This window comes from Rhinatrema bivittatum, chromosome 17 (genome assembly GCF_901001135.1).
Source record: "Rhinatrema bivittatum chromosome 17, aRhiBiv1.1, whole genome shotgun sequence".
Taxonomy (NCBI): Eukaryota; Metazoa; Chordata; class Amphibia; order Gymnophiona; family Rhinatrematidae; genus Rhinatrema; species Rhinatrema bivittatum.
In genome coordinates this window covers 34,125,151-34,148,658 of record NC_042631.1, presented here as the reverse complement: position 1 = coordinate 34,148,658, position 23,508 = coordinate 34,125,151, and the positions used below count along the sequence as shown (strand labels likewise).

The window sequence follows — 23,508 nt, the reverse complement described above, 5'->3', positions numbered from 1 at the left end:
ACTTGAGAAGAATGGTTAAAATATAACTCAAGAGGAGAGATGGTTAAATAATTAACTCTAAAGGAGAGCATAGGAAAAGGGAAATTTTAACTATTAACAGGGTGGCAGGGTGTAAACGGTGAGTGAGAGGTAGAGGGAAGAGGGGAGGGTGGTAGGAGTGGGAACAGGGATGTATGAGGAGGCAGGGATGAGATGGGGGGGGGTCGGGGAATTATTAAGAGGGATAGAGGCGTATCCGCTTCCCTCATTTCCGCTTCCCTCATTTGCGTACCGTCCCCTTATTATTTATATCCTGCGGAGGTGCCTGCTTTTTGCCGTGCGCGTTAAAAAAATACTCGCAGAAAAATAGCGCCAATTTCAGCGCGGGTCTTACCACATCGGCGCCAGAGTGAGAGTAGGGGGATTCTTGGGATGCGAGACTACAGAGTGGGGGCTTAGGGAGAGGTGACTAATAGACAGGCCAATACAGTAAAGTGCGGCCGCGGTTACCCTGCTTCTAACCCGCTTTCTACTCACAATTTGGCCGTGTTAGTCTAACCTGCGATTCACTATCCCTTTTAATCCATCCTTACCGCTTCTTTAAATCAACGGGTAACCCTTTCCGCCCTCGGCATGTATATGAGATGTAAACGATCGAATTAGCTATTCCCTCCCATACAGTAACGCGCGCCCCGATTATCGCTTTTTAAACCTGCAGTTTTGCCGCGTGTTTAACCTGCTAACTTTCCCCCAGCCCCCGCTCACCTGCCCTGGCCACGTCCATGGGTGCCGGTCTCCGGGGCAGCCCCAGTCCTCTCTCCCCTCCTCCCAAAGCAACTTTAACCAAAAGAAAACCTAAAAACCTAAAATCCCCTTCTCCCGAAGCAGGCGCAGGGCGAAAAGCGACTCGACATGTAAAGTATTGTGAATAAGTGTAACCAAAGTTAACTTACTTTTTTCTCTCTTTCAGCCCTCTCTGCCCTCCTCTGGAGCCGTGCACTGCGGCTCCCCTGCCTCTCCGGGGCAGCCGGCGGCAAAAGTGGCTTCCAGCGGTCCCCGCCGGCGAAGATGGACGAACGCACGCCCGTAGTGCACAGGCGCTCAAGCCAGCAAAAGCACATGAACGGGCGTGCGTGACGTCACGGCGTACATTCATATGCTTCGCTGGCTTGAGCGCCCAAATTGATGGGCCCCCAAGTCACACTTATTCATAATACTTTACATGTCGAGTCGCTTTTTGCCTGCCTTGCTTCGGGAGGAGGGGATTTTAGGTTTTTAGGTTTTCTTTTGGTTAAAGTTGGGATCCACTTCCTGGTACCTGTCATTTCAAATGTCACCCAGGATACTGTATAGGCGCTGTATGGCGCCTATACAGTAAAATGGATTGCGCTTCATGGACGCGGCTTGCATTTGCATGCCATTTAAATAGAGTATCGAGCGGTATGTGATCCGAACTGTGCGTGCGGCAAACGCGGGTGCGCCCGGCCCTAACGCACCTCTTTCTACCACACCTTACTGTATCGGCCTGAGAGTGAGCAATGGGGGGGGGGGGGGGAGTTCAGGTGGTGAACTGGAAGTGGGGGGCTGGGGGTGTAGTTTGGGGGGTCATGGGGTAAGGGTGAGCAATGGGAGCTCAGGGGGTGAGAGAAGAAGGGGCACTGGGGGTGGCGTGATTGAAAGGAAGCACTGGGGGGAGGGGCTGAGGCTGGGCGCTAAGCTCTGCATGTGGAAGTCCTCCCCCTCCCCTTGCTCTGTGTGGGATGGCGGCCCCGCCCCTGTCGCCGTCTCCTCTGCTCTTAGTCTCAGTTTCTCTCTCGGAGCGGCCCCGCTGCGGACATGGAGAGCCCTTTCCCCCTGCAGCCCATGAACTACCAGCGCCTGCCGGAGGAGGGGGGCCCCCGGCCGCCGCCCCCCCGCGACTTCGTGCTCTGGTCCCTCTTCAACACCATCTTCCTGAACTACTTCTGCTGCCTGGGCTACCTGGCGCTCGTCTTCTCCGTGAAGGTAAGGGAAGCGCGGCGGAACCGGGGGGGCCCCCCCAGCCCAGCCCCAAGCTGGCAGCGTGCGAGCGATGGCAAAGCGCAGGCGCGGGGTGGGGGACCTGCCCGTTTCATAGAGGGGAAGTTTGGAAGTCGCTTTTTTCACGCCCTTGCCTGTCTTTAGTTGAGGGGTAGGGTTGCCCTCCCAACTCTTATCCGAAATGGAGATACAAAACCCCATAGCCGCCGGCTTGCTTGCTTACTTTGATGTCGGTTCGGGCTCCTGCCTCCCCATTTGAATTTCGAGGCAGCACAGCGCCCCCCTCCGGCGGGCGGGGGTCCCGGCTCCGCGCGCGCTCGTTCTCGCCCTTGGCCGCCAGTGTTCCGTTCGTGGCAGGACCAGTTTACATGCGCTGCCAAAGTCATTAAACAGGAAGGACAGTGCAAAGTTTCGGACAGTTTCTGGGTGACAGGAAGTAGAAGCCCGGTTCCTATTGGCCCGGGTCCGATTTTGTTTTCTGATTCACAGCGTGCTGCTGGCCCCCCCCCCCCCCCCCCCCCGTTAGGATCATAGGGGATTTGTCCTGCTCATTCTTTTCTGGGAAGTTTTTTATTTTCTCTGTCAGCTTTGGGGAAACGTGCATCTCTGCATTTTGCACAGCACAGGAGGACATGCACTTTGTTTCTCATACTTTAGGTGTTCCTGTTGATACCCAGTCTCCCTTCTTGGAGTTTCCAGTTCACTTTTTGTTTGCATATTTCAGTTTCTAGTTTGTGATCACTTATTCCGGTGAGGTACTGTGCAAGAATAATTTTAGGCAAGCTAGTTAGATCTCGGGAAGACCTCGTAACCCGAGTAGACAGCTATGGATCAGAACAAACTTCAATGATAGATATGTAGGAATCAATATATTGCATGTGATTTGAGAGCAAGGATGGTACAAAGGTATGACACTATTACCATTTCTTCCCTCATTCCTGAGACTTCCTGGCACCAGTGTGCTGATAAACAGTAGGAATGGCCCCAAGGAACATCTGGTGTATCTGGGGACATCAAAGGCCACGACATTTGCTATTTCTTATCACCCTGGGAAGATCAAATGCTAAACACTAGTTACCGATGAGCTAATAAAAAGTTAAACAATTGATGTCCTTTACCAAATGGGAGATCAAAGGACTGGTACTTCCTGGGTAAAAGTGCAAATTGAAGCACCTAACTTGCAGAGAGCAATTAGATGAGCTGAGGAGGAGCAGAGAGCTGGTTCTTTTTTCAGAGTCTCTGGACCCATGAAAAATCCTCTGGATTTCCTAAGATGCTGGCTTATATGAGTTGGGCATATAAGGGAGGTGTTCGTTCATTTGTTCTTTATTATTATTTGATTAATGTTCTATCTTTATTTCTGTCTGTCTCCTATTTACCTGTATTGCTTTATGTACAACTTACTGTGATACTGTATTGAATATTGATATTACTTTGCTGATTTATTATCCATATAGTCACAACATTTAGTAAATTTAAGTTTTGTTTTGCAATATTTGTTTCCGTGTGTTCTATGACATAATGTAAAAAATACCCCCCACTCGACCACCGTGCACAGGGACTGTCTGTGTTTTTCAGGTGTGACTGAGGCAAGGTATTCTGCTGGGGTGTATTTTCTGTAACTTGTCCACTGCTCTCAGGTCCCTTCTTTTCCCCATGGTGCTCAGCATCCTTCCTTCCTTATCTCTCCCACCTGCAGGTGGTGTGCCCAGCACAGGGGCAACCCTCTGTGCTTGCAGTGCTTCCTCCTTGCCAGGTGACAGCACTCCTGCCTGGAGAATTTCTGTGCCAGGGTTGGGGAACACCGCCCTAAGGTTGACTGATATTGTGACTCCCAGGGCAGGTGCTCTGTCCTGGTCATCATTCTGTTTCTGTAGCCCCTGGAAAGCGCAACTGCTTTGGTGCCTTAGGCAAATGCCTGTATAACTAATGTCCAAATCCAGGTCTGCTGCCCACCAATTGCCAGAGACAGCTACTTGGCTCATCTGTTGCATGCGCCCACTACTAGTACTTAACATTTCTATAGCACTACATGCCAAAGATACAAAAAGACAATCCCTGCTCAATAGAGCTTACAATCTAATGAGACAAGCATACAGGACAAAGAGACTTGGTTAAAAGAAAAGAAAGTTAGTCAAGACTTAAAGCAGGATCTCCACAGTGAATATGCATGAGAGCTTTGCATGTGTGGACTTCTTTGTGTGTAAATATCTCATGCATATTGATTGCAGATACCCTTCAGGACTCTATTGAGAACCATTGCTTTAGAGGAAAGAGAATGAGCAGTATTTCCTTTTCATCTCTTGCCAAAAAAAAAAAAAATCACCTGGTTGCTGCTTTTGTTTTCTATGAAACAACAACAAAAAAAAAGAAAGAACCATACAAACAAATGAAAAATGCAGATGGAAAAAACAGAATAACTTAGTTCTGAAAGCTGTGATGACACCTCTCTTTGAACCTTTGACTGCCAAGCAAACCTGGAGAAAGTACAGGAAGACGTATTTTTCCATAGGAAAAAGAATTCAAGGACAGGGGTTCCTGGTAGAAAGTTAGCGGGAATAGAAGGAAACGCTTCTTTACCGACAGGATGGTGGATTCCTGGAATAGTCTACATGCGGAGGTGTGAGAGAGTTGAAGCATGCTTGGGAAAGATATAAAGGGCAGTGGCAAGACGCATAGCTGACAGCTGGGAGATATCCCTAGCAGAGCAATGTACAATGGAACGGCTGAACAGACCACTTTGGACTTTATCTGATGCTGTCTACTATGTTACTATGATTGCTTAAATTATTGAAGCCAATAATTTGATGTAAAAAATCTCCTATATCACAGAATTTGTAGTCTTGAGGCTTCTGTTGGACTTGAAGATGAATGCCTTCTGAAAGGGTCTGACATTAAAATGACTTCCGATTTTGACAGACAGAAGCAGAAAAACCCTTTTGCTTTCAGCAAGATTCTTGGCAGGTTTGCTAAAATATGAATTAAAAATATGGTCTCTCTTTTAAAGGGAAGAAAAATTATCTGACCACTCCAGACTGACACCCCTTGCACACCATTGACTTATCTGATAAGGTGCCCACTTTTTCTGCCAGAGTGTTAGCTGCCAGGGTAATCAAAGAGACTTGGTACTCTGCTTGTCCTTTACTCAGCTAAATTCTTCCTTTCCTAAACTGCCGAGCCCACTGCAGTAACTCTAGACATGCAACTGCAGCAAGGCCCCATTCCTCATTATCCTGCTTGACCAGTCCAGACTTGTGGGATTTGTCCCTCCTACCAGCAGATGGAGGCAGAGAGTGAAATCTTTGTACTGATGGTCCTCTTCCCTATATAGTCTGGTTCAGCAGGGGAAATAGTCAGTAGTTCTCTGCCTCCAATCTGGTCTGCTTCAGCAGGCAGTTAATTGGTCTCCTGGGGCAACAGTCCATGGCAGGTTATTTTCCCTAATGGTAAGCAAAACTGAGTCTGGGAGCTATAGACTATGGTCTTTGAGGCAGATCTTTCTTCCCTGGGGCAACTGGGTCTCTTTGGATCCTGAGATTCCCTGCCAAGAAGATGGCAAAAGGTAAAGCCTTCAAATCTCAAATTAAAAAAAAAAAAAAGCTGATACTGCAAGACCGAGGTGAGCAGAGCTCAGTCTACAACCCCACAGCGTAGACTTGCCCTACCTCTGCTTCTCCCTCAGCTTCTCCACTGCTTCCCCAACAAGAAACAGATATGACGAGAGGCAGGAAGTGTGGTGCGTGCTGGCGGCCTAGCACAGCGCTCTCCTTCCACAAGGTCTGCAGTGGCAGCCAGGCCTGTGAGAGGGAGCTGGAACTGGGTGTCTCGGAGGAAGGGGGATGGTGCAGCAGCCAGCATCACAGCCCTGCACAAGTATGGCAGCCATGTATCCCATGATTTTGCTATCTGGGAACGTGGTCGTGGCATGGTCCCAGCACTCATCAGCTGCATCAGAATTGTCGCACACAGGCCCATAGGCAGAGCAGGAGCCCAGGGGGCAGGAATTCTCTGCAGAGTTTGTGCTTATTGGAGGCAATTTTCAAAGGAGTTATGCACGTAAATGTAACATGCTATCGTAGCAATTTTCAAAAGCCATTTACTCGAGAAAAGTGTACTTACGTGAGTAAATCCTATGGACAATTCAAAGGCATACACTCTAGCAATTTTCAAATGCCCACTTATTCCAGTAAAGTGCATTTACACATATAAAACCCAGTTTACATGTGTAAATGCTTTTTAAAAATCAGTTCCCTTATACAAGGCCTATTGTGAGATGAAATTGGCACGGTGAGAAGGGATCCTCCCAGGAAGCCGCCTCTGGAGCAGGTCCCAAGGCTGAAGCTCTGGTTGGAATCCGGGCAGGATTCCCCGATTTAGGGAGTCATTGCTGTTCCTGGATGCCCACAGCGACTTGGGAGAAAAAGGGATAGCTGAGTGGGGACTCATGGGAGGAAGCAGAGAAAGGGGAGCTGATGTCTTCAACTGGGGAGGATTCAGCCATGGTTATTTAGGAGCGGACAGCCCTCGTTGTGAGACTCTCACAGGCCTTGAGGCCGACTGAGGAGCAGCTAAAGGATGCGGCACTTCAAGGGGATCCTATCTTGGCAGGAATAAAGAAGCCTGTCAGGGTTATCTAGGATTTGAAATGGGGCTGAGTGGGACACCCCAGTCTGTGAGCGCCAAGGCTCGAAAAGCCTCTGGAAGCTTTGTATGTGCTCCAGAAGGAATGCTTATTTAGAATTGAAAAAGTAGATGCCTCAGTAGCGGCAGTCGTATAGAAGACTACTATTCCGGCTGAGGGAGGCACAGCATTGAAAGACCCTCAGGACAGAAAGGTGGAGTCCCTGCTCAAGAAGCCATTTGAGCTAACCAGACTATCCCTTCAAGCAGCGGTATCTGTGGGCTATGTGACCTGAGTGATGATTCGCAGGATCCAACAATCTTGGTTAGAGACAGAGAAGGAGGTATGGCAAACAGCATGGAGACAGCCGACCTGTAATCAGGGATAACATTGTTAGCCAATACCTTATATGATCGTCTAAGTAGATGGCGACAGCGATGATGGCCAGATGTCATAAGAACATAAGATGTTGCCATACTGGGTCAGACTAAGGGTCCATCAAGCCCAGCATTCTGTCTCCAACAGAGGCCAATCCAAGTCACAAGTACCTGGCAAGTACCCAAAATTTAAATAAACCCCATAGCTATTGCCTATTGATTAATAGCAGTTTATGGACTTCTCCAGGATCTCATCCAATCCTTTTTTAAAGCCAGCTACACTAGCTGCCTTAACAACATCCTCTGGCAACTACGGTAATTCTGTTATGGCTGACAAGCTGGTCAGCAAGCCCAGCATCCAAGGCCAGATTAAGTAAGCTGCTTGCTCTTAGGGGAAGAGCTAGAAAAACTGGTGAAGTATTTAGGGGAATTGGAAACCCCAGAAGCTTCCAGAGGATAGGTCCATGGACATTGTTAGAAGAAGCTTCCCTTGAAATCACCTGAGGGATGTCAGATAATACAAGCCAGGCAGATCCTATAATGTCCAGAGGGCAAGGGTACCTGGTAAGGTACAGCCATTTCGGGGAGTAGATGAGGGGCCAAGATGGAGGGATGCAGGGGCCCACAATGATAGTTCAAAGAGCCACTCCACTTTTCTGCCAGTAGGAAGGCGATTATGATACTACAAGGAATGGACCTGCATCACAGAGGACCAATGAGTCTTGGAAATCAATTTGCAAGAATACACTCTCGAATTGAGCACGCCTCTACCAAAGCTTCTGTTTCATCCCCTTAAAAGTTCCCAGTAAATAAGGTGGCCATTCAAACAACAATAGCCAGACTGCTCCTGCTGGAAGCCATGGTGCCAGTCCCAGAATATCAGAAATAGGAAGAGGCCATTTATTTCGTGGTCTTGAAGAAAGAGAAAGTATTTCAATCCGTTCTGGATTTATAGGAGGTCCGTCATTCCTGAGGGTGCTACGTTTTTGGATGGAAATCCTGAAGTCCGTGATGATATCGGGAAGAAAAGGAGAGTTCTTGCCATCCCTTACATTTCAAAACACTAGGAAGACCTCCGTTCAGGGCTCTGCCCATTGGACTGGCTGCTGCCCCAGGAATATTCACAAAAGTAAGGGTGGTGCTGTTGGCCACCTCCACAGAGAAAGTATTTCAATACACCCCGCGTCATAAAAGGCTGGCAAGTAAATTTGTCATCATCAGCCAGATGGCCAATGCATTCTAAACCAGAATCTTTCCTTTCAGTAAAGACTCATTTTATACTTCAATGCAGCAGAAACCGTTTTTGTTCCTAACAAAAGCAGAAACGGAGAAACAATCCATTTCAAACCCCACCAGCGCCAGGCCAAGGCACTAGATCTAAATAAAACATTGTCCTTGGTGATCTTTAACAGTTTAGAATCCCTGCATGTGTATCAGAAAGACAGAAAACCATATTTTCAAGCATGCCACTCTCACCATAAAAAAACAAAGCCATCAGTTACCATTCACCCACAGTTGACAATTTGAGATTAGTAAGATTAAGGTTCTCATATTCTTTAGAGTAGACCAGTTTATCGTAGCTCATTCTAGCTATGATGACACTTGATCCAAATAAGACTTGATCAGATCAACATCATTCTGAATCAGCAAGCAGGGTAACATATGCAAGCGATACATTCCTTATGGGGGGATTATCATCTTCAGGAGGGCGCACCGGCCCTCCATATATGCAGCTGCCTCTTAATAGGAAAAATTGTGTCTTGTATATTAAGATTCTACAAGTGGGGGAAGGATAAAGAAAATGTTAACATTGTAGATCTAAACACCTATACCCTTGAAGTCCTGCGCCTCCCTTAATGCCATTGCTATAGGTTCTACTGCTAATACAGATAATGGGGTTAATGGACGCACCCCGCATTGCAATGGAAAACTCGCTGAGATGAGAAGCCATGCCATGGAATTTTGATCAAGAACCTGTAGCCATGTTAAAATAGTGCCATGGATCTGGAATCCAAAATGTTCAAAGACCCAAAACATATACTACCAAGACAAGGAATACTGTGTACAATTCTGGTCGCCGCATCTCAAAAAAGATATAGTTGCGATGGAGAAGGTACAGAGAAGGGCAACCAAAATGATAAAGGGGATGGAATGGCTCCCGTATGAGGAAAGGCTGAAGAGGTTAGGGCTGTTCAGCTTGGAGAAGAGACGGCTGAGGGGGGATATGATAGAGGTCTTTAAGATCATGAGAGGTCTTGAACGAGTAGATGTGAATCGGTTATTTACACTTTCGAATAATAGAAGGACTAGGGGGCATTCCATGAAGTTAGCAAGTAGCACATTTAAGACTAATTGGAGAAAATTCTTTTTCACTTAACGCACAATAAAGCTCTGGAATTTGTTGCCAGAGGATGTGGTAAGTGCAGTTAGTGTAGCTGGGTTCAAAAAAGGTTTGGATAAGTTCTTGGAGGAGAAGTCCATTACCTGCTATTAATCAATTTTACTTAGGGAACAGCCACTGCTATTAATTGCATCAGTAGCATGGGATCTTCTTAGTGTTTGGGTAATTGCCAGGTTCTTGTGGCCTGGTTTTGGCCTCTGTTGGAAACAGGATGCTGGGCTCGATGGACCCTTGGTCTGACCCAGCATGGCAATTTCTTATGTTCTTAAGGCGTCAAGCTTTTTCTGCATCCAGGCTGTGTATTAAAGCCAGACGGTAATCTTTTCTAGCAAAACAGTTGACAACGTATGATCTTTAGTAACTTGAAACATCAAATATTCATCACTGCCACATCAAAACAGTAATGCACATTTTCATTTCCTTCTCCCCTTTTCCTTCCCGCTTCCGCTTTCACCCAACCCTCCGTGCCAGTATAAAACAAACTGCAGCTAATAAAATATGGAAACAAGGCCAAGGCGCATTTGGTTCTTATGCACCCAAGCCATGCATGGAGTCTAATAAGACTATTAGTTAAAAAAAAAAAAAAAAAAAAAAAAGACCTTTAATTCCAAAGCCCTATACAACCTCTCCCAACCTCCCACTTACATATGGTTGAGAACTTCACTGCGTATCCTGGGGTACAGCGTTTGAAGAAAAGGCTCCCAAACAGCAGAAGCAGCTATGGCAGCATGAGTATGAAAGGCAAGGCCAAGGTTCGTGAGCGTAAAGGTACACTGGGCGAAGACTCAGACAGATTCGTGTGCACTGGGCAGACCAGTGACCCTAGGGGGAATCTGTAGGGTAGTTACAAGGGCATCTTAATATACTTTTCCAGAATAAGGGGGGGGGGGGAGGACATGTAATCTAATATGAGAATCCTGGAAGCAGGTCTAAGTAACTCCCACTCGGAATAGGGACTGCTCTGATACGTCCCACATGTATGGGCTGGTCCCTAGGACATGAAGAAAGGTGAAATTTATACTTACCGTTAATTTCTTTTCCTTTAGTCCTAATAGACCAGTCCAGGACCCATCCTGAGGGGAAAACGGCAGTAAAAAAAAATATGAGTGAGTGGAAATAAGATAGGAATATATACAAATATTAGCAATCTTGTTGGTGCTCGGCTTCCCCAGAGGGGAGACGTTGGCAAAGTGCTATGCTTCGTTCCTGTAACGGGAGGAGCCAGCAACCTGTATGATCCTCACAGGGAGTTAGCTATCTGATGTGGATCAGCTTCTGCAGAGAGAGGAGTAATGGTCTGATGTGGGTTGGCTCCCACAGAGTGGTAGATGATGATATCGCTCTATTAGTGTAAGGAATAACACTTAGTAGAAATAGTGAATCCCTGGGCCAGTGGCAGATGACAGCACCCTCAAGTGGAGATCCTGAGAGGGACCACCGGCTAGGCTGGAGTATTGAGACAAACACAGATAGTTCTTTATTAGACTGGAAGTAGAACCACCAGAGGTGGCCCGGCAGAGGTGAAGTCCCTCTGATATTGGAACTACGATCTCTGAGTTGCTGAGCTGTAAGGAGAGACTATAGGTAGTGAGTAGACAGGTTATGCTGGACATATAACCAGTGGATATCACACTTGTGGATATCTGTAATGTCTTCCTATGCAACAGAGAGTCTTCAGTATTCAGGAACAGGAGCCGCAGGCAAATACTGGTTCTTCTAGGCAGTCTGAAATAGAACTCACAATAACTGTGTATGGGATGGCTTCTGGAATAGAAGAGAGGCTAGGAGAGATTTAGGAACATAGGCCCTTGTGGAACGAGTACCGGTTCCTATCTGTAAATCTGTGATAGTAATCCATAAGATTTAGGTATACAATATCTTCTGAGGAAGAAGCGTCTGAGAAAGGTATTAGGAACATAGGCCCTCGTAGAGCGAGTACCGGTTCCTATTCTGCAATCTGCAATGGTAACTCATGATCTCCGTACCTGCGATAATGTCTTAGACTGAAGGGAGTCTTAGAGATTAGGAACATGGGCCCTCGTGGAGTGAGTACTGGTTCCTGTCTGTAATAGGACTCACAGTGTTCACGTCTGCGATCGTCTCCAGGCAATAGGAGTCTTCTGAGTCTTCGGGAACGTAGGCCCTCGAGGAGGGATTACCAGATCCCGTCCAACAATCTGAACTCAAGAAGAGAGAGAGCGGGGCCCCCGAGGAGCCGGGTACCCCTGGGTGAGGTGTAGAGGCAGAGCAGTAGAGAGAGAATTTCCCGAGAGTTGTGAGGAAGGGGTTCCTACCCTTGCCCTTGCTAACTCGATTTGTAGTAGCAATCAAAGATCTTTTATGTTGGAAGCGGATGACGTCACTACGGGGGGATGCCCCCGAGGTTCGCGCCCTTGCTGGTACAAAGTCTGGAGCGAGCGCATGCCCGCACCCTTACGTCATCAGAAACATGGCGGATCCGTAGTGTCAGGCCAGCCCGGGGATTCCAGGAAGAATGGCGAAAAGAAGCCACGACAGCATCTGTCCGTCAGACCCGAAGGGAGTCGCCACAAGGTAGAGAGGGTGGAGCGAGGGCGAGAACAGGCATGAACGCAACAGATAGTCCATCTGAAAATCAATTACCTGATTCTTCATGAAATTTGACGAATATTCTTGAGTTATCTCAAGAGACTATTTCCAAGAGAGCAACTTTGTTAGTCTCATTTGCCTTTGTCGCTGATAAAAATTCTGTATTACGGCTTTTTCTTCGCAACCGTTTGCTCTTATTTCATGGTCAAAAAATGTGGATGTATCCTGATCTTTCTAGAATTACCCAAGAGCGCAGGAAGAAGTTTCTTCTTATGTGTTCTGAGACATTGTCACGGTGGGGGGGGGCTAAGTTTATGTTTAGGGATCCCTGCAAATGTGTAGTGAAATATTCATTATTGTATTTGCTATTGGAAATATTTACATTTGCTTATCTCCTTTTTTTCTGTACAAGAGGATTCCTGTATTTATGTGTAAAAATGCATTAAAAATAAAAACAAAGCTGTCTAGTTCTTCAGCCTTTCTTTTCTTAATCATTCCATGCCACAGACAATACAGGTCTGAGCGCGGGAGTGAGGTCAGGATTCCGGAACTTGAGTCTCCTGCGAGTAAAAGAAAGGAACAATAGACTGGAAAGTAAGGAACCTACCATAGGAGCCTCAAATTGTGCAGCTCTTATCACTGTGGGTAGGGCTGGGCAGGAACCAAAATTGAGTTTCTTTTTTAGTTTTCATGGAAGGGGGTTTCAAGTTGGTTTGTTTGCTGAACTGAAATAAACATTGATTTCCTTTCTCTACCCCCCTCCCCAAACAAAAAATGATCCAAAATGGGCCCTCTCCAAGCACATCTGGACACCTCCCCACACACACTCCTGAAAAATCTATTAGGCCTGTCCCACTCACCCCTTCTGCCCGTGTGCTTTGTAAAATGCACTGCCAGGGGTAGGGGTAAGTGGGCATCGCTCCTGCTCCATAGAAGGGATAAATGGGAACTGGGAGAGGTCTCTGGCCCCAGCAGGTCACAGGAGCCCCAGGAAGGATCGTCAGGGGGGGCTGGGAGCCATTTTTTTTTGTTTGTTGCATTTTTGGAATGAACTGAACATGGCTTTTTTTTTTTTTGCTTTAGATGTGCAGTTTATTTTAAATAAATGCACATCCTTACTCTGTAGCAGTCTCATTGTATCTGTTAATTTACAAATGGACAGTGTAACAGTACTCGGCTCATTAAATAAATGAAGGGAAAAAAAATGCAGTGTACGGTGATGTTTTTAATCACTGGGGGAAAGAAAAAGTAAATCATCCCATGAGCGACACTGGCAACAGGAAATGACTCAAAACATCCTTTTAAAATGAACAAGGACAATTATTTTCTCAGATTAGTTCGCAACCTAACCTTAAGCAAATTCCAAGCTTACATGTTTGACCTATGGAAATTATAACCTGAGGCAGTAATCACACACGGGACAGTGGCTGGTCGCCATTGGACCAATTATATTCGACAGCCTCTTTGTAAAAGTAGATTAGATTCTTCACATCGGTGATGTCCAGCTTCTCCACGTTGCCTGCTGCATTTCCCCAGTTGTTATTCCATTATAAAATGAAGATGCATCTCGCAGTACTAAACAGATAACGAAAGACATCTGGCAGGCTGCTTGGTTTGCAGGTTGATTTTGCGCAGCCTTCCCAAGACTACAGAGAAAATATGACTGCAACTCGGATACTTTTTTTGCATTTATTTTGAAGTCGCTCGTGCCTCGCTCCTTTAACTTAAAGGTCTGACTTAAAGTTTTTATTGTTGTATAGTGCTGCAACTTAAGAGTATAGTGATTGAGAAGGACCCTGAGAAGCAGAGGGTTTAAACTGTAGGTTTGTGCTGGGTTTATCTTACAGCATGAAAATTATTTTGTATAATATACTTTCACATTTTCAAACTCTGCATTGCATAACTTGTCTCCTAGTTACCCTAATTAAACTATCAATCTGCTGTGGTGAAATATAAGTAGATTTTATAGTACAACATATACAGAAGAGATATATACTGAAATTCCATATAACAAAACTCAATGCCCCATAGATTCAAACCTATGAAACAAATAACAGAGAGAGGGGGCACTAGTGACCACTGATGGGGATGGATGCTTATTGTTAAAGCTCAATCCGCAGCCCTGGTAGAACCTCCATGAAATCGGTGGCATCTCGCCGCTCTCTGAAAGATAAAGTGATGTTAAGTTTGAGGGAATAATGGCAAACAGGAGAACGCGAAATCTGGTGAAGTCAGGTTATTTATTAATGTAAGGAGGGTGGGGGGAGGATTGGAGGGGCTGAGAACAGGCGGCCGCACATGCTGAAAACATGGCAGCGCTTCGGATGAGGCTGGCTCCCCAAATGAGCAAATCCTGTTGGGAATACAGACCATGAGAGAGGTCTTTAATGTAACAAGGATTTCCAGGTATTAAACAGCTTGGTGGCTAAACAAAAGATAAACCGAATGAACTCGGCCCAAATGTAGAGGAGCTGGACAAGAGGGTTACTGACATGGAAGCCCGGGACAAATAACTTTCTTGTGGAGCTGCACGGGCAAGTGGGGAAAAAAGTAGTAGATTTAGAGGACAGGTTGTGGAGAAAAAAATCTGAGCGCCATGAGTGTCCCTGAGAATGAAGGTAGCCATGTTTTCGCCTTTTATAAGCTGTTACTGAAGGAAGGGCTGAAATCTGAGGAAATGGCTACAGAGTTTAAAATGAACCATGTGACAGGGCTCTAAGAGGGCAGAGAGATAGCGGCGGTAAGTCCTAGGCAGTGGTAATCAAATTCTGTTTTCCTTATCCTGCTGTAGCAATCCAGACTAGTGGGTTATGTCTGCCTACTAAGACACGGAAACAGAGGGCACACTTGTTTTTTATTGACATCATCACTTCATATATAGGCTGATAGCATAGTAATGACAGTAGAAAAGGTTTGACGATTGTGCATCATTAAAACCTTTCAGGTATCTGAAGGTCTGTATCATATCTCCCCCTGCATCTCCCCTCTTCCAGCATTTCTCTGTCTACAGCAGATGGTGGACACATGCAGAACTGATGCAATAGGCTTCCTTGGCTCCCAGGTCCCCGACTTCAGACCCGTCCCTGATGGAGCTTGCTCACAGGGCAACAACTTTCGTGCTGCTTTCATTAGTAGATCATGATCTCTGCTCCTAGGGGCAACACTTTTTGTGACTGTTCTAGTAACCCAGGGCTTGGATCATGGCTCCCAGGATTCCCATTGGGGCCTGGTTGAGCAGGCTCTGGATCCAAACCATTTTTATTCCAACAGGCTTCCAATTGATGATCTTATTTATTAGCAGTGGATGACTCTTGCTTTAGATATGTTCTGATTTGGTTTGTTTCTGTTTTGTTATTTCTTTTATTGTACTAGTTTTATGTTTGATTTATGTTTATGATTTTATATTTTGGGTACTTGTCAGGTTCTTATGGCCTGGATTGGCCACTGTTGGAAACAGGATGCTGGGCTTGATGGACCCTTGGTCTGACCCAGTATGGCATTTTCTTATGTTCTTATTTATTTGTATGTATGCTTTAATATGTTATGGTCTGACTGTACGACTGAACATAAGTTGCCATACAGTCAGACCAAGGGCCATCAAGCCCAGCATCCTGTTTCCAACAGTGGCCAATCCAGGTTACAAGTACCTGGAAGGATCCCAAATCTGTCAGTATTTGCAAGCCAAAGACTTCAGTTGCTTTATAGTCCATTGCTGTGGGGTGGCTGGAGCTCCTACGTTCTCACCCTCCTCTGCAGCTTGGTTTCTTTCTAACCCAACATACAATCCTTTCTCCATCCCTATTCATGTGAAACTGGGCACCGTCCCTCTTCTCTTCTTCTCCTCAGCCTCTTGTCCAGACAAACTCCTTGCTCAGTCTCTACAAATGTGAGGTAAATTTGTGAAATGTCATGCAGCATCCTAGAAGCAGGTCTGAAACAAGATCTGGGATTCTCAGGGAAACTAGCATTCTGTGTCTTAAAACTACAGGCACCAATTTACTACCAGTAAAGAACTCGGGCACAGCAACATAGAGTTACACTTGGTCAGTACCCACTCGCATACTCTGACCATATCTTCATTCAAAGTTGTGCTCCTGAGTTACTTCCAGAATTCAGTCGTCGGTGACATTCATGATGTAGTTTCACCAGAACTTTTTATGAGTTGCTGAAAGGTTCACTTCCGATAATAAAACCTGAATGTAGCTGCTTCTTCATGATCCAAGGGTATTATCAGTACTGGTGAGGTACTCGGTCTTCATGTTGTCGGATTCCTAGGTTGACTGGATGACATGGGGCATTGGCAAGGTTTCTCCTGGCATAGTAGCAGTCCACTGCAAGACAAAATAAGAGCCACTCTTGATACATGCTCATCAAATTTGTAGAGTTGGAGCACCAGCAGAGGCTTCAGTTTAAAATCCCCTTGCAGCATTCCCTTCCAGGAGAAGTGTCTGGTGATCCCGGCAGCCTTAAAACTTGGCGCAGATTTTTCTTCCTTAGCAATAAAGATTCTGTTGGGCAATCACTTCCAGAAAAGGCCTGGCTCATCAACACAGAAAACCTGCTCTGGCTTGTATCCCCGTTCTTTGATTTTATTTCAGCAGTTTGGGATGCAAGCAGCGTTTGCATTACCACTGGCCCTTCCGCCAGTCATCGCAATGTTATGCAAACTGTGACACTTTTTAAATCTCTCAAATCGCCCTTTACTGGCATTAAAAGTTCCAGAGCTTGCTTCTAAGTCTTCAAACAAACTTTGTGCCGCCTTCTGGGTTATGACTATGCTCAAGGACATTATGTTGGTTCTGATCCTCGATATATTTCCATGACATCACTCCTATAAAGAGAAAGCCTGAATGCACTTAAAGGCGTTCCTGCTAGAGAACTTGCTTTAATTTTGCCTTTGTCGTAGATTTTTCCAGTGTGGATGCTGCATATTCAAAGTGCCTTAACATTTCTAAATTACATCTAAAGTAATGCTTTTTCGCCTCTTTCTGTTTCCCATAGAAAGAGGCAGAATATGGAAAGAAGCTGTGGACTGTAGCAGGAGCTTTTGTCTCAGGCTTTCCTCTTGTTATATATCTTTGGGAATTGTCTTCAGAATCTATGCTGATGACATTCAGCTTCTGTTTCCTGTAATTGATTCTATGGATGTTGCTATTGAATCAGTTACTGACACAACTGCTCTTGTGAACAATTAGAAGGGCAGCAGTGGTCCTTTTATTAAATATTTCAAAAACTGGGTGGGTGGTGTTAAATATTTGATCGCCTACTGGTATCCAGCCTTCGCCTTTTAGAACTGGATGGTTCTGAGATTTTATTCTCCAATTCTTCCAGATTGACTCTGGATTTGGTCTGGTATCTCAATTGCGTGCTGCTGTTAAATTAGGATTTTTTAAACTCTGTAAGTTTACATCATTTAAAATTTATTTTAGACAAATTATTTTAGAGCTAACATGAGAACATAAGACTTGCCATACCTGGTCAAACCAGGGGTCCATCAAGCACAGTATCCTGTTTCCAACAACGGCCAAGCCAGGTCACAAGTACCTGGCAGGATCCTAAAGCATAGATAGATTCCATGCTGCTTAACCCAGAGATAAGTGGTGGATTTCTGCAATTCCATCTTTATAGTGGTTTATGGATTTTTCCTCCAAGAACTTGTCCAAACCATTTTTAAATGTAGCTACACTAATAGCTTTCACCACATCCTCTGGCAATGAATTTCAGAGCTTAATTATGCATTGAGTAAAAAAAATGTTCTCTTATTAGTTTTAAATGGATTACCTAGTAACTTTATTATGTGTCCCCTAGTCTTTGTACTTTTTGAAAGTGTAAACAACTGATTAACGCTTACTTATTCTATTCTACTCATTGCTGTCTCTTCTCCAAGTTGAAGAGTTCTGATCTCTTCAGCCTTTCCTCATAGGGGAATCATTCCATTCCCTTTATCATTTTTGTCGCCCTTCTTTGTACCTTTTATAATTCTGCTATATCTTTTTTTTAAAATGTGGTGACCAGAACCGCACACAGTACTCAAGATGAGGCATTATGATATTCTCCATTCCTTTCCTAATAATTTCTAACATTCTATTTGCTTTCTTGGCGGCTGCTGCTGCTGCTGCACACTGAGCAGATTTCAACATATTATCAATGAAGACGCCTAGATACATTTCCTGAATGGTGACTCCTAATGTGGAACTTTGCATGGTGCAGCTATAATTTGGCTTACTCTTCCCTAAATACCTCACTTTGCACTTGTCCACATTAAATTTCATTTGCCATTTGTATTCCCAGTCCCCCAGTTTTGCAAGGTCCTCTTGTAATTCTTGTGATTTAACAACTCTGAATAATTTTGTATCATCTGCAAATTTGATTATCTTACTTGTTGTTCCCATTTAAGGTCATTTATAAATATATTACAAAGCAGTGGTCCCAGAACAGATCCCTGGGGCACTCCACTATTCACTTTTCTCCATTGGGAACATTTACTATTTAGCTCTGCTCTCTGGTTTTTTTTTTATCTTTTAACCAGTTGGCAATCCACAATAGGACACTGCGTCCTATCCTATGACATTTTAATTTCCTAAGAAGCCTCTCCTGAGGGAGTTTGTCAGATGCTTTCTGGAAATCCAGATACACTATATCAACTGCCTCACCTTTATCCTCAAAAAAAAAAAAAATGTAGCAAATTGATGAGGGAAGACTTCCCTTGGCTAAATCCATGTTGGTTTTGTCCCTGTCTATATGCTGAGGGTTTTGTTCTATATGATAGTGTCTACAATTTTGCCTGACACGGATGTCAGATTCACTGGTCTGTAGTTTCCTGGATCATCCCTTGATCACTTTTTAAAAATTGGCTTTACGTTGTATTTTCTTGACGTTAACTTAGGTCATTGTTCAGTGGATAAATAGACTTAGCTATTTTTGGTGCAGGATTCCCCCAGGAGTAAAATGGGGTAGTTCTGTCCCTTTAAACCATTAACAGCTGATGGTAACTATTCCTGTGCATTATTAGCACAGTAACTAACATGCATTACAAGTACGATAGATTACCATGGGTTACTGAAGCAGGGTGTAATAGACCAATATCTGTGTAATTGCACAATCCCTTTCTCGGGCAAAGCAGGTAACAAAATACTCTAGAGGTATTAAGGTGTCTTTCCCACCTCTACAAATGGAATAGGAAAAACAATGTACTGGTTTTGAGTTTGGTTTTGTAATTGTTTTTACACTTTTTCATTCTGTTCTCTTCTTCAGGCAAGAGATCGGAAGATGGTGGGAGATATGGAGGGTGGCCTGCACTACGGTGCCACGGCCAAGACCTTTAACATCATTGTCACAGTGCTGTTCACGCTCGCTCTAACCACCACCATTACGCTGGTGGTGTACTTCAGCACTAAATAGCCCACCCTGCCTCCGCCAGACCCGGGACCCAGACCAGTCCAGAAGAGCATGTGGACAAAAAGAGCTAAATTCACCCAAGTAGAAGAGAGGACACGAAATCTAACCCAGTGAACCCAGCGACCATTTACTGACTGTTCAAAAATACACCTGCATCAAAGGGAGTCTGATCATCTCCGTGCGCACTCTGTGTACAAGCTGAGACTTTTTGTAGTCTGCATGCTGAGGGGCCTGGGTGGGGTGATAAACTGCTTCTGGTCCGACGGTAGAAATGGTCATTGTCCTTCCCGGCCATTTACTGTACAAGATGAAAGCTTTTGGCTGTTTTTTGAAAAGCTTAATGTCCAGAATCATTTATTTGTCTGGGGCTGGGGGCAGATGCGGGGGGGGGGGGGGTGTCCAGCTGAGAAATTCCTGCTGTGCGGTTTAAAGGTGGCGCTTGTTGCTGTAGGTTGGGATGGTGGCAGTGGTACACATCAAGAAGATTTGTTTTTCCCCCATATGCACAGAATGGGGAAAAGTCATTTTATTCACCAGTTCTGGTGGCTCTCTTGGTGCGGGGGAACATCAGTTGTTTGTTTTAAAAGGATATCCACCAGCTTGTGAATGGAGTTTGAGACCCCTCTCTATTTTGAAAAAGGTGGTGTCGGTCTAAGGGTGGGGTAAGTGAGTTTGTATCCGTCTAGGGAAAGCTATTTTTTTTACCTGGGGTGGGGCAGCTTGTTCCTTTTCTGTTGGTTTGATGTATGTTGTATAAAGAGCATTTTTAATTAGAAAAAAATGTTCATTTTCAGTTAAATAGTTTTGAATATTACTGCTGTAATGTCTAATTACACAGCTTTTGATACTACCAGAAAATGCCTAGTTTTCCATAATCCTTATCTCATCAGAGCATCACCTCTACTTTAGAGAAATTAAAGAAATGTAGTAATTGATGCTTCTCTTCCTTGATTTCTTGCTCTTCTTACTGTTGCATTACTGTCCTTGATCACGGAATAGTCTTGGAAGGATTTTTACTATAGTTGCTAGAAAGATCGATGTTGGTGTTCATAATCTAGCTCAAGGCTTCTCAACAGTGGGTCGGGATCCCAAATGCCGTCACACAACCTCCAGCCGGGCTCCAGGAGTGCCTGAAAGGGCAGTGCTCTTCAGACGCTGCCGGCAGCAGAGGCAGTGGAAGTGAGCCAGCATGCACTCACAGGTCCTGCAGTGGGTCCCGCCCGTGCACGAGCTGACACGGTAACAGGCAGCCTGCAGGAGAAGGGATTGGGGCTGCTGCGGGCCCTGTTGAGCTTTCACCGGCTCGCAGAACCTGGGCCGACTCTCTCGTTGCTAATGCTGCTGCTGCCCCTTGCAGTTCACCATAAGACTTTGGACCAGGCATGAGGAGAAGGGTGGGTTGAGGGTGCACAGGTCCCTCGAGATTGCCACTGCTTCTCTCCCCTCACCCACCACTGACCCTACCCAAGAGAAAAAAGTTGCCCCTGTCATCAGCCTGCTTTCTCTGCCCATCAGTTGTCATCCACCTTTGGCCCAGGACCCAAAAGAAAACGTTACCACTGACCTTGGCCAAGGAGATGTTTGGAGAAGAAGCTGAATGGAGGGATTGGATGCAAGAAGGGTTTGATTGTTGGAGAGGTGGGAGAGGGATTGGCCGAGGAAGGTGAGGGGCGGGGGGGGGCAATGACACAAGATCCTGGGGGGGATGCAAGAAAGGAGCTTGGGGTGAGATGATATCCAGTGGGGGGGGGGATGTGAGTGAAGAATTGGAGGGGCGGAGGAATAGGGTGAGAAGGAGGGAGGGGATGATAGAGAATAAATTAGAGGTTATAAAAATGGCTTGGACATGAGAGGTTCAGCTGGGAGGATGTGAAAAGGGCTGGAGGGGGTGAGAAATTGGGGGGTGTAAGAGAGGATCAGCTGGAGGGGTGGAAGTTAAGAGAGGACACTCCCTGGAGGGTGAGAGGATCAACTGGAGAGGGTGGGGAATCTTGGAGTGTGGAAATGGTGAGCGTGGAATGAATATTGCAGGGGAACTACACCCCCACTAATTTTGTTGGGGTCGTCCTCTGGGGTCATGTGAATTTGCAGGTGCTAAAATGGGCTCACATTGGCTGAAAGTTTGGGAAGCCCTGCTTTAAGGGCCATCTTGTGTTTAAATTTGCTGATCGAGAAAGTCAAATTGAAAAAAAAAAAAGCCTGTTTCTCAGCAGAGTCCTAGTGGCCCAGTTAGAGAGAGGTCACCGGGAGACTTTAACTCCTATCCCAGCACTTCTGAATCATAGGCCGGTGCTCTCACCATTCAATCTCCCTTCTGCCTGTTTACAGCCAACATGAAAAACCTCAAGAAATGGCAAAGGTAAGGCCCGGCTTTGTCCCAGGTGCACGGAAGGCTCCGATTACTAAGTATAATATCCCTTATAACAAAGTAGGATACGCCATTGGGTGCAGCTGCGCTGGGTTTGGTTGAAAAGGCTGTTTTGTTACATCAGCTTCTGTTGGAAAAATTAAAGGGCTGGTTCTGCAGCACAAGTCTTTGCAATTTCTATTTACAAAAGAAATAAGATGGGGCAGTTCTGTCATTAGACAGGGTAAGGTGGTCACCTCAGCTGGCAAAATTTGGGGATGGCAGCAAGTGAACCATTGCCCCCCCCCCCCCCCCCCCCAAAAAAAAAAAAAAAAAAACCCACCGCCTTCGGTGGTTGCATCTTTACCTACAGCCCAAATGCCCACAGACTATGGCCTGCCAGCAGGACGAAGGAAACCCATGTGGCAACCTGTATTGACGGGCCAGCGGGAGTCTCATCCCCTGCCAGCCAGCAGAAGACCTGCAGCGAGGTTCCCAACCCCCACCGGCAGGATGAAGAAGATCCAGGGCATGGTTTACTGGCGTGCTGGCACGGCTGCCAGCCTGAAGACCCGTGCGCGTGGCAAGTAACAGGCCGATGGGATTCCCATCCCCCTGCCAGCAGAAGACCTGCAGCAAGGTTCCCAACCCCCACCGGCAGGATGAAGAAGATCCAGGGCATGGTTTACTGGCGTGCTGGCACGGCTGCCAGCCTGAAGACCCGTGCGCGTGGCAAGTAACAGGCCGTTGGGATTCCCATCCCCCTGCCAGCAGAAGGAAGACCAGAGGGGGAGGGGCATGAGTATGAGGGAAGAAAAAGTGAGAATGGGAAAAGCGATGTGGGAGAGGGTTACAAGAGAGGAGCTAAGATGGGGAGAGTGAGTGAGGGGGAGGGAAAAAAAAGGAAGAAGATGTGAGTGAATGGGTGTGAGGGGGTTGTGAGTGAGATGGACAAGCGGAGAGAAGTACACGGGGAGGGAAGCAGAGAGAGCGGGCAAGGTTGTAGGGGGGGTGGTGTGAGTGCGAGAATGTGCCACACACACAGACCCCCAGCGTTCACTCATTTGTCACTTCCCCATGGAACGGTGCTGGGGAAGGATGGGAGGCAGATGGTAGGGTGCCTGGGCCATGTGGCAGAGATTCCAGCTTCTTAGAAATATCTTCACTGGCATTCTTACCTGCCACCCATCTGGAAACCGTCACCTCTTCCCCAGCCTTTCAAATCACCCTAAAGGGCCATGAGAACGCAGAACTCCAAGGGGGGCCCATGTCCTCCCTTGGTGATCTGACCTGATCCATGCCTTGCGGGGCATCCGATCCCTCGCCCCAGGCGTCTGACTGCCTTCAGTCGCCCCTGCTTTAAGACTTCATGTGAGAAATAGCGGGGCTGGGAGAGAAGCCCACATTTTAGTAGAAACCGTGGTGGGCCCCATAATTTGCATTCATTGTTTTTCTGGTGAAACAGTTGCTTTTGAAAAGTGCTGGACTGTCAGCATTAGAAGCAGAAGCTCTCCATTTACTCCCAGTGGAGCACGAGGAGCAGCAGCAGCGCTAATCCCCCCCCCCCCCCCCCCCCCCCACCAGAGGAGTAGCAGCTTCCTCCATGCACCCGAACCCGCCCATTACTGAAAGAGGGTGCAGCACACAAAGTAAGTGCAACAGTATTCAGGTTAGTGACCAATACAGATTCAGTTCTCACCGAGTTACACTCAGGTACAGGAGGCATTGCCCTGGCCCAGCAGGCTTACAATCTTAGGGCCCTAGTTACTAAGCATTTTTCCTTTAGCCACTCCGCCAT

At 46.1% G+C, this 23,508-nt stretch overlaps 1 protein-coding gene across 1 annotated transcript; it reads left to right on the top strand.

The window, feature by feature from the left end:
* The first annotated feature begins 1,735 nt into the window (after nucleotides 1-1,735).
* LOC115079056 (dispanin subfamily A member 2b-like) lies at nucleotides 1,736-20,298 on the top strand. The gene is made up of 2 exons (XM_029582059.1): nucleotides 1,736-1,983; nucleotides 19,220-20,298. Exons 1-2 carry the CDS (start codon nucleotides 1,816-1,818, stop codon nucleotides 19,364-19,366), a joined length of 315 nt encoding a protein of 104 aa, XP_029437919.1. The 5' UTR covers nucleotides 1,736-1,815; the 3' UTR covers nucleotides 19,367-20,298.
* The last annotated feature ends 3,210 nt before the right edge of the window (nucleotides 20,299-23,508 follow it).

What these genes read in the sequence shown, in the direction of transcription:
- LOC115079056 (XM_029582059.1), top strand. Translation starts at nt 1,816, where the DNA reads ATGGAGAGCCCTTTCCCCCTGCAGCCCATGAACTACCAGCGCCTGCCG. An exon ending in CGCTCGTCTTCTCCGTGAAG is followed by an intron (nt 1,984 to 19,219) that starts GTAAGGGAAGCG and finishes TCTCTTCTTCAG; the next exon opens with GCAAGAGATCGGAAGATGGT.